Source organism: Dichomitus squalens (assembly GCF_000275845.1).
Source record: "Dichomitus squalens LYAD-421 SS1 unplaced genomic scaffold DICSQscaffold_52, whole genome shotgun sequence".
Classification (NCBI taxonomy): domain Eukaryota; kingdom Fungi; phylum Basidiomycota; class Agaricomycetes; order Polyporales; family Polyporaceae; genus Dichomitus; species Dichomitus squalens.
The window spans coordinates 58,622-71,208 of NW_006766934.1; the positions used below are offsets into that span (position 1 = coordinate 58,622).

The window sequence follows — 12,587 nt, forward strand, 5'->3', positions numbered from 1 at the left end:
GATGCAGGCGGTGTCACCCCAGCTGAGCGCGTCCAGGAAGAGGGGGAGGTTCATGTCGACTGAGTCCATATAGGCCAGGATGGACTTAACGCGGTCGACAACGGTGCGGCCGGAAACGGAAATCGAGCGCGATAAGCGCCCGCGCATCGATTGGGTGTTGTATAGGTATATGGGTGGGGCGGGATCCTCGAGTGCTGCTTCGACCGGGTCCCATTCAGAGACGTCGGAGAGCCGGTCGCTGTCGCAGTCGGATGGCGCATAGTCGGCGTCGTCGTCGTCGTCGTCGAAGAGGGCTCCCCAACCGCTGGGGTGCGCCTCGATGTCTTCTTCGGCGCCTCGGGGATCCATAAGCGCTGGCGGACAGGAAGCTTAGTGACGGTAGAAGGCAAGCAGGAGACGTCACGGCCTGTCACCGATGGGGGAGTCACGGGGGTGAAGCCACCAGACGTTAAGGTGCTCGGGAACCTCCGATTTTTCGTTCCCGCTTGGAGCTCCGAACGTCTGGTCACGAGACTAGTATCGGAGCGCACAACGATGGTAGAGGTGGAGGGCGCGAACGGTCACGTGAGCGAGTCAACAAAGGCATCGGTCGCCTTCATCCGCCCCTTCTTCTTCCATCTCGAATTCTGCGCCTCGCGATACACCAGATACGTGACAACGTATACTATGAAGCACGCTAATATTTGTCATTGCGTGTTGCCTAAGTCGGATCGCAGTCCATCTCGCCCTCGATCGCGCCAACACCGCTCTGGCCATCGCCCGTGGCGGCGCACACACGCTACCTACGTCTCCGTCCTCCCGTTCGCCAAAGCGAAATTTACGAACTTCCTCGCCTTTGGACGCCTCGTTGCCATTCCTATTGGGGACTTTCTCGCCCGACTCCTCTATCGCTCAGTTTGTCTTATCGTCGCCTGTATCCTCTTCTGTGCCAGTGGTCGTCGGATCTTTACATTATTCCTTACTCTCCTCTCAGTTTTTATCCGGTCTCTCCGTTTCCTCTCACCTTGTATCCATCCTACCCCTTGTCATCACTACACCCATCGCCCTGCGTCTTCTACGTCTCGTTTAGACCACTATGGCAACGCCTTTCTGGACTATCTTCCGCCATGTCACTAGCCACGTCGTCTGCTTCTGCATCTCGCATAGAATACCTGGCTCTTGTCTACATTCTATCTACTAGTTTCCGTCTCGCATTCTTCGTCATACCCTTGGTTGCACCTACTCTCTTGTGCTGCGCCAACTAAGTCATCGGCCCAGGAGTCTTGTGCCTTCTCCGCCGTTCTTGCGTCGTACTTCTGGATTTCAAGTGTACTTTCAGGTCCGCCTTCGGCCCCTAACGCACAATCAAGTCATCGCTGACATCATTGACGACCGGTCCAATGGCCCAGGCAACACATCTATCCGATTCGGCACATTCTATCCCCCGTCTTGCAGCCCATTCGCGCACACAGAGCGCTCCGAAAATATCTCCGACTGCATCATTTGCCGTTCTTCAACTTCAACCATCACTAGCATGGACGCAGAGGAGACGCTTCGCGACATCCCAGCTCGATGCGACATCACTCTCGAGACCCTCGAACACAAGCTCTCCATCTAGATACATCGACACCCCTTCATCGATCCGTTTTTCTGGAGTCGTACTATATACCTCCGATACTGATTAGCTTTCTGCGCGCCAGCACATGGACGTCCGTGGAGCCTGAGGTGAGACCAAGGTTCAGTATACACACGGCCTGATCCCATTGCGCGCGTCCCACCACCATTCCTCTGCTGTCTTTGTATCTGTAGACTGTGGAGTGCTTCCATGCATCGTGACCCTGCTTACCGTCACTTAACCTATACTCGCTGCTATGTCTATGCTCCATCATTTCACCTACACCCCTTCTCCTCTCTCCCGATACCAGCATGGACACGACAAGAGCTCTCGTGTATCGCATAGCTCGACAATATATCCTAGTCGTCTCTTACGCACAGTCGCGCATCGCAACGTACTCACCGCCAGGTAACTTCACGCTGGCTCTAGCCTATAATTGTTTTGCGCCGTAGGAATGATGTGTCCTGACCTGAGTAGGTATCTTCATTTCAACTTTTCCCGCGGGGGTCGCACATGGTAGCTGAACCGACTTCAAGTCCGATGAGAATACTGCGAGTTAGTCGGGTGCTCGAATTGAGCCAAGGTTCGTCCGGACATGCCTAGGCTTGGGTCGAATGCACGACCAAGTGTGACAGACGTCAGGTGGCGGGCGGCGTAGATGGCCGAACAACGCGAGAGGGCAGGCTCATCGTCTGCTTGTTCGGGATTAGCTCTGAATCATCTGCGCGATATACACAGACAATTGGAGTGTGCATGCGATCTATCTCGTCTGAATGCCATGAACTTATCGTCGTGCTGCAATGCTGATTGACAACTATCAGGAGCTGACTGTCTCAGACCACTGGGTTCTACCCTAAGCGGCGGAGGCATGATACATGGAACTGTCCGAGAAACAGACAGGGCCGCTATGGCAAGCGACCGCGGTGAGAGTACGTGTGTCGATAGGAACGGACTCTCGGAAACACCTCCATACGTGAGGCAATTCAGAAACGCCTGCCCACAAAGGAAGCTATCATGAAATACGCTGCTGGCAGCACCCGAGAGATTTGCAAAAAGAAAGCTCAACATTCGATGGGTTCCCACCTTGACTGGAAAACGAAGCGGCAGCAGGAATACTCGCCGTGGGTTTTGTGTATGTAGCTCAGCGTGCGGTACGGAAGCGATGATGCTGGGAGGTGCACGTTTTCAGCCATGAGCGGTGCTGTGTTCATATAAGACGGTCAGCAGGCAGCAAGAAGTTGCATAGACTCACCATCACCGTGAGGTCTCCGTTCGTGGGCACAGTCGCCTTCGCACTCGCTATCGCTCCCCTCACTGTGGCATTAGATGTAGACCTTGGGACTACCGTGCACTTCATGATGAACGCCAGTCAGTAAAATCCTAAAGATCCCTCCCGCGATGTACTTACTTTTAGCACGTCGAATCAGAGGGTTCGGCAAGCTAGCCTCTGGGATCCCAAATCTCACCTTGTCCACTCCCATTGATGCAGGCGCGACCCTCGTCCTCGCCAACCCGGGCGACGGGAGCGAGTCAGACCCGACCGCCATCTTTGACTACCCCTATTGATCGCCAGAAGTCGAACCGGGAGACGCTCTCTGCGTACTTAACGGCTCGCGCCACAGACTCGGACCCCGGTCTCCCCTACACCCCCGTGACCCTCGAGAAGTGCACCGATTACTATGACCCGTCGCAGGCTTGGGACAGCTACCCGGGGATGAACATCATCTCGAACGACCAAGGGTATTGCATCACTGCCCCCGATGACGATCCGATTGTGGGCGACGAGGTACGTCTAGATAGTCCGCACAACCCGGTGGGACATGAAGCTGAAACATATGAGTACCGCAGTTGTCTATGATGCCATGCGCGCATTCCTCAAATGACCAGCGTCAGCTCTGGAAAGTGATCCCAGTGGCGTAACGCTCTGGCCCCTGTTATCTTCAAGTAGAACATGCACCCTGGGGAGGACTTGACATTCCGTTTGTCACAGATGTCATGTCATCGGTACGGCAGTTTTGCCGCCCTATATGGACGTCGACGTGATGTATGCTATTCTACGAGTGGGCTTATCAAAGTCATGGGTACAAGCCAATCAAACTGGCGAAAGAGGGACTATGGTCACAATCTGAAGGTCCGCACGTTGTTCATAACTTGGGTTCCCTGCGTTCTGCCGCACATCGCGCCGTCTCGATATCCAACCCTCCGGTCCCATAGCTTGGACGGCCCAAGCCCTGCAATGGCCACCGAAAACCGTGCTGACCAGATGCTCCGTGAACTACGAAGGGAGAAAGGGAGGTAGTTGACCATGATGACCCGATCCCCTTTCGAATTAAAATCGCCGTTATAGTCTGTACGACACCAAACCTTGGCGATATCGTGTCCATATAAGCGTCAGCCACATTCGATGACTACGAGGTATTGTACAAAGCTTGGATACAAGTACAAACAATGGGTACGAATGTGAATGCAAGTCAGGGAGTAGTCAAGAGCGACGAGAGCAGAGATGCAGAATATGTGTCGAACCGGAGTTGAACACCATCCTCCCATCGCCTTTCATCTGAGCATCCGCAAAGGACGAGCTGAGGGCAACGAGAATGAGCCTAGAGTAAGTATCGAAAGGTTTTTTTGCGCTGCAACGCTTCCTCGTATGTAATGCCCTCCAGACGGGCTGCCTCTTCAATACGTTCGCGCCGCGCGCCCTTCTGCATGTCCAATTCCTCGCAATCGAGGCGCTTGTTTTGTGAGACGAGGATCTGCCGGATGACTAGGGCAAAGAATCGTGAGCTGCCTGGACTCCCAAACCTGAGACAGACAACAGCTACCGATAGCTAGAGCAGTCGCCAAAGCAAGCGCAGCGATACCAATGATCATAGGCGGATGATAGTCCGGGCCCCAGGACGGCTTCCACACGTACGAGCTGATTCTGAGGGCGCGCGCGTCAGACACGCCGTGTCATGAGATGAAATGTGGACACACAGGTTTCCCAAGTTGCCAAATCCATTGACGATGCCGATAGCGGCAGACCGCTTGGCAGGTGGGCGGGGAATTGCGTTCGACACCCATACGAGGGTAAGCGCGAACCCTGATGAGTCCGCAGCATGTGAGTCCATACGCCGTGAAGGCTCGCCGGGGGTGAAATGAGCGCGCACCTGCATACCCGCAGGCCATGAGGAACATGGCGACGTAGCGACCTCCGATGGAAAACGTGCTGACTCCGATGATGTAGCCTACGATTACACCCCACCAGGGCACGCAGATGTGGAAGAAACGCTCCCCGGTACGATCTGTGGTGATGTATGAGTTCCTTGGTGATGCAAGGTAGATGCCTCTGAAGACGTACCAGCATTCCAAGCGGTCAAGCAGCAGACGATGGTCGCAAGAATCCACGGTGGTCTGGGCCCATGCATCTGTCAGGACACGCCAGGACTTGGAGGGCATCAGGGAGCACATACGCTGCGAGCACCAGTGTCACGGTCGTGTTGAAGCCAAGCGTTCCGGCAATTCTGAGAGCAGTTGATCAGACGTGTGAGGTTTTTTTCCTAGCTCCTACTCACGTCGGGAAGAAGTTCACGAATCCGAGTCCCAGGAGTTGTGCGCAGGTCATGACAGCGAATATCGGTACCTTGGGATCCTTGAGAGCCAAAATCAGCCCAGCGAAGGCGCTGCGTGATCATGCCAGTGAGCTGATGGACTCAAGTCGGAATGATGATACGCACGACTCTGTCGAGCCGTCTTCATCGGCTTCCCCTGCATCTTCGGCAAGCCGCACTTGTGCAAGACGACGCTGTGCGGGGTTCAACCATCGGGTATTGTGGGGCTATAAATAAACACAGAACAAGCGCGTCGATCAGGATGTTCTGGCAGGAACGTAGGGACAGCGTACGTAGTCAGGTAGAGTAAAGCTGTGATTTTCCCCAAGTGAGTATGCATTCGGTGTACCAGCAGGCCAAACTAACTCACACTGCACAGAACCCGATGAAGATTGTGATAGCTCCCTGGATTTGTTAGTTTCACAAAGCGTTTCCAGCCTTGGCTTTGAGGCGCATGCGAACCTCAATATAGAACAGCCTAGAAAAGATGCGAATATTACGATATAAGTAGCAGCCTGTGAAATATTAGGTGCCCCGACTGACCAACGCCAGGCCCGAATCCCAAGCTTCCCTTCCATGCCTGAGAGGATGCCTGCGGCCATGAGCTATAGAACCAGGCGTAGCCCGCGAATGCGAATACCAAGAATGGTGGGCCGATCGGCATGGAATATGTGAACCGTTGTCACGTGTGAGCATCGACGGCACCGGGGACGCAAATAGCAAGACGAGACGGCAGAAGAGGTACTCACGCTCCCGAACGCGTTCGAGATTAGCAGGCCTCCATATAGCAGCGCGGAGCGGAATGCGAGTTCCTATCATATAAAGGCCGATCAGTGGGAAAGTGGAGAAACGGAGAAACGGAAGTAGGATCACCCACTCTGCGGGTGTACCACCGAGATAGGAGATATATTGCTCCTGGGTAGAATGCCGCCTGTAGAAGGAAACCGGTGAGGACTGTATGATGCGAGCGGTGTGGAGGAGAACTATCGGAGGCCTACCTCTGGCACACCGACAAATATGCGAGCTGCTAAGATTCCCGCATAGTTCTTAGCAACCTAAGACATTTTGTGTGATCAGACGGACAACTCGGCAGCTTGAAGAGAAGGATTGATCCTACCCCGGTTAGTGCGCTTGTCATTCCCCATAGCACAACACAGGTAGGGATGTACCACGACGGGCGTGAGATTCGGTTGAGGATCTATGAAGTCGTGAACAGCCTCTTCAAGACACACCCCGGAAAACTCAGGCTTACCATATTCGACGGAATCTGAGCGGGGACGTATGACGCATAGAGTACTGCGAGTACTGTAGCATATTGGATATCTGCGAATACGAAGGATAGCTCAGTATGGGCTAGTTCAATAAGCGTCACAATCTCATCGTACCATTCAGTCCGAGATCCTGCTCCAGCCCTTTCAACCTGGCAGCGGTCACCGCGACACGCTGTGTATATCTCAGCTTGCAGGATATCAGGGATCAGGATCCAGCACTCACATCAATGTAATTCATGATGAAGACGAGGATGATTGTGGGAAGCAGGCGCATATCAAGTGCGCGCACCAGGCGTCGTTCCGCAGCCGGCCTGACATCGGCAGCCAGCAGCTCGCCGTCAGGGAGGCTTTCAGTCGACGCGCGACGATTGGATAACTGCTCGACCTCGACATCTTTCTTCTCCTCCAGAGACATGCTGGCCCTTTCCGCGATGCAGGAAGTCGTGAGCGCTGGCGGTGGGGGTTGGGAGAGGGTCGACGGGTCGATGTTCGTCTAGGCACAACGTTTGCAGGCACAAAGTTCGGTTTATATATGGCCGCACAATGTCATTTCGTCAAGCTGTCCATATTTGCCGGCGGAGGGCCGGCCACCCTATCTACCTTCCTGGCACCGAAGAAGAGATGGAGAGGGCACAAAAGGAAAGGCAGGTGACCGAGGCTATCCGCGATGAAGTCATTCAGTGCCACACATTTTTCAAGCGGGGGAAAGTTAGGAAGGGGCTCACGGCATTCTTAGCTCGCGGAAGCTCTTCAGAGGTCAGCTGAATGGTTGGTCTCTGCTGGACTCGAAGCATCGTCCGCAGGTTGTGTGATCCACGAGTTGCTCGATGTGGTAGGTGGACCTCGCACTGGACACCTCCCGTAGCGAACCTCGGTGATTGTTTTGAATGACATTTCGCTGCTGGTAAGTGAAGGTGACCACTGTGTCTGCAAAGTAGAGACGTTGCACTTGGAAGCGCCTGACCGTGAGACGAACATCTTTGACGCTAACGCCTAACCTGGCCAATCGAGAAAAACTTCATGGCAAACGTTCGACCGCTACAGGGAACCACGGCCGGCCCTGCCATCACCGTACAACCTGCCAGCCACTGAATTAGGGAAGGAGACGCTCTTGCGCGCCACCGTCCCCGGCGCATACTAGCAAGCAGGCCTGATAAGGCGGGCGGCGGGTTGGACGGTAGCAGCCTGGTACTAGTAGGTCCAACCGCATTTCCCTGTATATAGTCGGCATTGCAGGAGAACGCATCACTGCGCCAGGACTTGGACGAGCCAAGCAGCTTCTGTTTAGCGAATCAAGTTGAAAAGACGTTCATACACCTGAGCCGGCCACCAGTGAACGTGCAATCACTTGATGACTTACTATAGCGTCCGAGTTTTCAGCTCATCTAGCCCACCATACTCTCTGCCATTGGCGGTCCGGCATACATGACCAGGTGAATCGTAGACGAAGTGTTCGGCGGGATCGCGCAGAGCCTTCGTTGTGGTTGCAACGGGAGGTGGTGGATGCTACAACGGCAGACAACGTCGAGGAACTTCACGGGCGCTCCTCTGACTTAGCGGCATCTCAGGCGCCTTATTACCGTTAATGGTAAGGCCCGTTTTGAATGATGCCCTCCGCCTAAGGAGCCAAGTGGTCAAAGACAGATGGTCTATTCATCCTGTAACCGCGGGTACTACAGGTCATGTCAGGAAATTATGATTGACTGGCCTAGTCAATTGTGACTACCATCATCGAAAAGCAAAGCCCCAATCCGAAACGCGATTCCCGTTGTCCTAGAGTTGTCGTATATCCAGCAGTCGCTCAGGCTCAGGAAGAGCTCTTCCTCGGTCCCACTACAACACCCTTGGTTTTGTTAAAGCCGGCGATGGTGCTGTTCGAAATCTGGAGATGCTGCTGAACAAGCGTAGGGGGAGTCAGAGCCAGCCACTGGGCAAGACTGACGTCCTCGAAGCGGTTGCTATTGAAGATCTCGAGGAACCGTAACGTGGTGTTGCCCGTGTTCTCGACGTAGTGACCTGTATTAGGATTCATGTGAGCAAAAAGGCTCCATAACAACTCCATAACTTACCGTAAGCAGTGGGCACATAGCTGATGTCCCCAGGCTGGTAATCGAACGTCTGCGCAATGCCAGTTCCAGCAAAGATCGTTACTCGCGCAGTGCCCTCGCTAGATGTGGTTCGTTATTACAAGACGGTCGTACTCGCACTGAGATGGGAAAACGTACAGGAAAAAGCCCCATTCATTCTCAGTCGGGTGCCAGTGAATTTCCCGCATCGCGCCGGGTTCGACGGTAATCTCGGCGACAGCGATCTGAGTAGACACGTTGAACACCGTGGAGTCCGCGATCTTCGCCGTTCCGCCCGAATATTGTGTGGGGACAACCTTCGAGAACTCGTAGGAGAACGGTTGGGGGACAGTGCCCTCGGGACTCGTCGGAGGCTGCTGGTTATCCGGAGGAGGCACTAATCACGTGGCTTTAGACAAGAAGGACTCGAAAAAGAGTAGAGCCTAGACTAACCTCCGGGGAAGATGTAGAGCTGACTCCCAGGGATGTCATCCCAGTCGGTGATGTCGTCTTGGAAGTTCTTCGCAATCACCTCCTTAGGCGTGTGGGCCAACCAATCGGTGAGCTAACAGGGGAGGTTAATCAATCGCCAATGATGGATGTTTGGAGTAATCGGCGGACCAGAAGAGTGTCATCGTCGTTGAATGACCCGTCAGGGAAAATCTACCCAACAATCGATCAGCCTACTATTGCGACGCGCATCGGCGCGGCGTAAGGCTTACCAAGAGGAACTCCGTCCCGTTTGGATTGTCGTTTGTTGCTTGAAGGGAATGTGGGATACCGGGAGGGAAGTACCACAGGTCTCCCTTCTGAACTGTAGCAACGTAGTTACGGCCGTCCTGGTCAACGGAAGTGATCTGAGTCGAGCCCTGTATAAGACGCCGAGTCAGCTACATCGATTAACTTAATCGGACGTTTAATGGAGAACTACGTACCTCAAGTACGTAAGCCCACTGCAGATATGGTGTCAGTTATGTCATACATAGGGCGGGGAAGCGGAAGATGCTTGCCTCGGCGGTCTGATGCCAGTGAAGTTCGCGAATAGCTCCTGATTCGAGCCGCATGTTCACACCGGCCATCGCTGGTGGCCTTATTCAGTAAATGCAATCCTGTATATGGTTGGCGGCTTACCAGTTGCAATAGGCATCTGCTGGACTGTGGTCGCGATTAGAGGCTGAAGTCCATTGCACAGTCCGCACATTCACTTACTGTTCTGCTGACGAACCCAGCCACCGGTGTTAAGCTGAATCTTGCTCAGACTAAAGGGCCACTTGGCGTTACCACTGCCAAGAGAAGAACAAGAGAAGAAGCGCGTCAGTAGCTACGCCACCCTCGATAGTTTGACACCCCAACTGCCTTACACAGTCCCGGAGTCAGTAGTAGGCGGCGCAAGGATGTCCGGGTTCTGCTTGTCAATCTGCTCATTCTGGGGACCTAAGATGCTTGCACCGAGAGTGCCGCGCTCTGGCTGGGGGTCGATCGTGGTTGTGTCGTTCCACAACCAGTAGTTCGGATCGTCGCTTGCGTACGGAACAGTGGGGCTGGGGAGCGAAGGATTGCTACTCGTCGAGGTAGCTGCAGTCTGCGAGAGACTAGTAGAGACGGACGAAAGGTCGCCGACGGGGATGGCGGTGACAAGCGAGCTGTAAAGTATAGCACAGAGAACAGATGCGAGAAATGTCGACATGCTGCTGAGACTCTCGGTGCCGAAAGGTGAGCTAGCGGTGGTGTGTTGGGGAGTGGGAGATGAGATGAGAGGACTGAAGAGCTGCTGAGGGGGCTGCTGCTGCTCATGTTAGAGTTTTTGCTTCCCTTCTTATACGAATCGGTTGAGCGTTGCCTCGGCATCAGAGACGACGGAGCATATTTCTGGCATGACAGAGAAGTCCTACTAGCTTTCCGACTGCAGTGGTCCGAATCCACCAAGAGAGTCAGATCATATGGCGACTTCTTCCGGAAGCACCAAAGATGTAGAGACTGAGACGCCAAGGCTACGACGGACATATAGCCGCAGACGCCTGCGTGGTCAGTGGTGGATCACTCGAATACGGCGCGCTCCGAGTGCGTTTACGGTGTAGTGATTGGCGCAGGAGAACTGCATTGGATATTGTGGACGAATCGGGAAGTCACTATAATTGGCTGTGAAATCATCCACGGGTCATGCTTGCCTACAATTCGAAATGTTTGACGGCCATTCGGAATGTCAGTACCCACTATCGCAGCTATACCGGGCGCACTCACCAGTCCCACACAACATGATTTGGACTAGCGTCAGACTATATTGAGCCGCGCGTCAGTAAAGCGTTTCGTCTGGGTCACGGTAGAAATGTCCCCTCGACCTGAAATTGTGGTCCGCCTCACAATTTGATAGCCTGCGCGCAGTTGAAGCGAACTCCTGAAGCATTGACAATGTGGATGGATACTGAGTCGCGAAGGGTAGTCGATACATTCGAGCTCCCTGGTTAGTACTAGTACGCTTGATCACTCAGCGATCGTCTAGGCTAGCTTGCCATGCGCTGTTCTTCCGCTTCAAACGATGACTTGTTAGTTTCGAGCTTGATTCCGGCTTGCTCAGAATGGACAAATGCACTCTTCTGTTGCAGCTGGCTTGTGGCGATTCGAATTTGTAGGCTAGGCGGGCTCAGCTGAAATAGCCATCCGTGCTTACTGAACGGACTCGGCCAGTATTAATAGATGATTGCATCCGACTTGCGCAGTATCCAAATTTCTTTCTGGTGCCATCTCCGGAGCCGACCATTGATGAAATGCTTTTCTCGCAGGTCTCCGGTGGACCCCGACGCATCGTAGACATCCGGGAAGGCTATGACGCAGTGAGACCACTCGAGAACAGCACAGCAGTCCACAAGTTGCGTCTGAAAGATCTATAAGCACCACAACGGACCGCGGTTTGACACGAACCATTGCGGCCAGGCACAGTAGAGTGGCTGCGTGTGGAATGCTTAGTGGGTGACACGTATGATTGGCCTCACGCAAACAAAATATACGCACAAGAACACATGGTATCCGAGAGAATGACGACCTCGGACTGGCATCCGTGATTTTCCGGAGCGTCGAAGTCTGTATGGTTCGACACGACGGCAGCGCTAGCAGTAGCAAGACAGCGTTGTAAGAGAGCTTGTCATGTTCTTGAGCCTAACTCCCACTGATCTATTGTGCTCAGTACATCATGAGAATGACCAGCGTCGCAGAGTGCAAGCAGCAAGCGCAGTGGGAAGTTTCAGATCGCGTCTCACCCAAACGAAGTGAATACTGAGTACCTCCATTCTAATCGATACCCTGCACGCGTGGGAACTCCTGTACTACGTACGGCGTTGTCTGCAAAAGGACCCGTATTAGGGCAGGCTCGGAACTTCGGAAGTATCGGGAAGCGGACGGATAACACACTCACCGCGATCGCCCTTGTGCCTAGGACTCGCATAGACAAAATATAAGTATATGTAGATGGCAGGGCGCAGTAGAAGCGATCGTCCCCTCTCCATTTTCCCCTCGGGCCCTTGATTCCTCCTCGCTAGCTTCTGGATATGTCAACATTCCGTTCAATAGAACAGTGATGTGAAAGCCAATACTTACATGTCTGGTCACTGGGCGTCCGTACGAAAGGATGGCGGTTCCCTCAAAATGGCCGTACAACTCCATGGGAAGGAAAGGAGTCTGGACGGCTGGAGATACCACTGCATCTATGACTCCATAGACCTGCCTGGTGCGTTCGGCCTCGTTCTTTCTCAAAGGAACACTAGGGAGGCGAGGCTATGAGAATCGTCCGGACCCGTGCGTCGCACTAGCGAGCGTCACGATCAAGGGGAGCCACGTTGTCCGACCAGGCGCAAGTGCAAATGCCATCTACTTCATCGCCTATAGTAGGATATCCGCCGCTTCTTCAAGGTAGCCCGAAGGCTCTCTTGGCTAGGCAGTGACCTGAATGGTGCGCTTGGCAATCAGACGGTTGCGACTCGGTAACATAAGGACGGAACCCAAGGACGAAGACTTACCCGCGAACGTTGGACATACGTCTCCCTTGGCCGTATCGGTTGTTAGTCGATCCCTA

The 12,587-nt window shown here is 53.8% G+C and overlaps 3 protein-coding genes across 3 annotated transcripts; all 3 read right to left on the reverse strand.

The window, feature by feature from the left end:
- Positions 1 to 4,072: 4,072 nt before the first annotated feature.
- DICSQDRAFT_140253 (MFS general substrate transporter) lies at positions 4,073 to 7,100 on the reverse strand. The gene is made up of 19 exons (XM_007369611.1): positions 6,679 to 7,100; positions 6,570 to 6,627; positions 6,437 to 6,507; positions 6,302 to 6,382; positions 6,183 to 6,239; positions 6,062 to 6,115; positions 5,934 to 5,996; positions 5,728 to 5,789; positions 5,647 to 5,662; positions 5,555 to 5,589; positions 5,478 to 5,496; positions 5,311 to 5,411; positions 5,149 to 5,256; positions 5,047 to 5,097; positions 4,935 to 4,987; positions 4,744 to 4,878; positions 4,571 to 4,676; positions 4,417 to 4,517; positions 4,073 to 4,358 (listed from the first exon to the last, which is right to left on the reverse strand). The coding sequence occupies exons 1-19, from the start codon at positions 6,868 to 6,870 to the stop codon at positions 4,195 to 4,197; spliced, it is 1,527 nt and encodes a 508-aa protein (XP_007369673.1). The 5' UTR covers positions 6,871 to 7,100; the 3' UTR covers positions 4,073 to 4,194.
- Positions 7,101 to 7,180: 80 nt separating this feature from the next.
- Positions 7,181 to 7,968, reverse strand: DICSQDRAFT_140256 (uncharacterized protein). Its single transcript, XM_007369612.1, has 2 exons — positions 7,816 to 7,968; positions 7,181 to 7,735 (listed from the first exon to the last, which is right to left on the reverse strand). The coding sequence occupies exon 2, from the start codon at positions 7,431 to 7,433 to the stop codon at positions 7,206 to 7,208; it is 228 nt and encodes a 75-aa protein (XP_007369674.1). The 5' UTR covers positions 7,434 to 7,735; positions 7,816 to 7,968; the 3' UTR covers positions 7,181 to 7,205.
- Positions 7,969 to 8,088: 120 nt separating this feature from the next.
- On the reverse strand, positions 8,089 to 10,208 carry DICSQDRAFT_163336 (oxalate decarboxylase; the record flags this gene model as incomplete). Its single annotated transcript, XM_007369613.1, has 11 exons — positions 8,089 to 8,471; positions 8,525 to 8,622; positions 8,681 to 8,918; positions 8,975 to 9,086; positions 9,143 to 9,184; positions 9,244 to 9,390; positions 9,457 to 9,474; positions 9,532 to 9,602; positions 9,653 to 9,676; positions 9,731 to 9,804; positions 9,883 to 10,208. 11 exons carry the CDS (start codon positions 10,206 to 10,208, stop codon positions 8,263 to 8,265), a joined length of 1,359 nt encoding a protein of 452 aa, XP_007369675.1. The 3' UTR covers positions 8,089 to 8,262.
- Between the last annotated feature and the right edge of the window lie 2,379 nt (positions 10,209 to 12,587).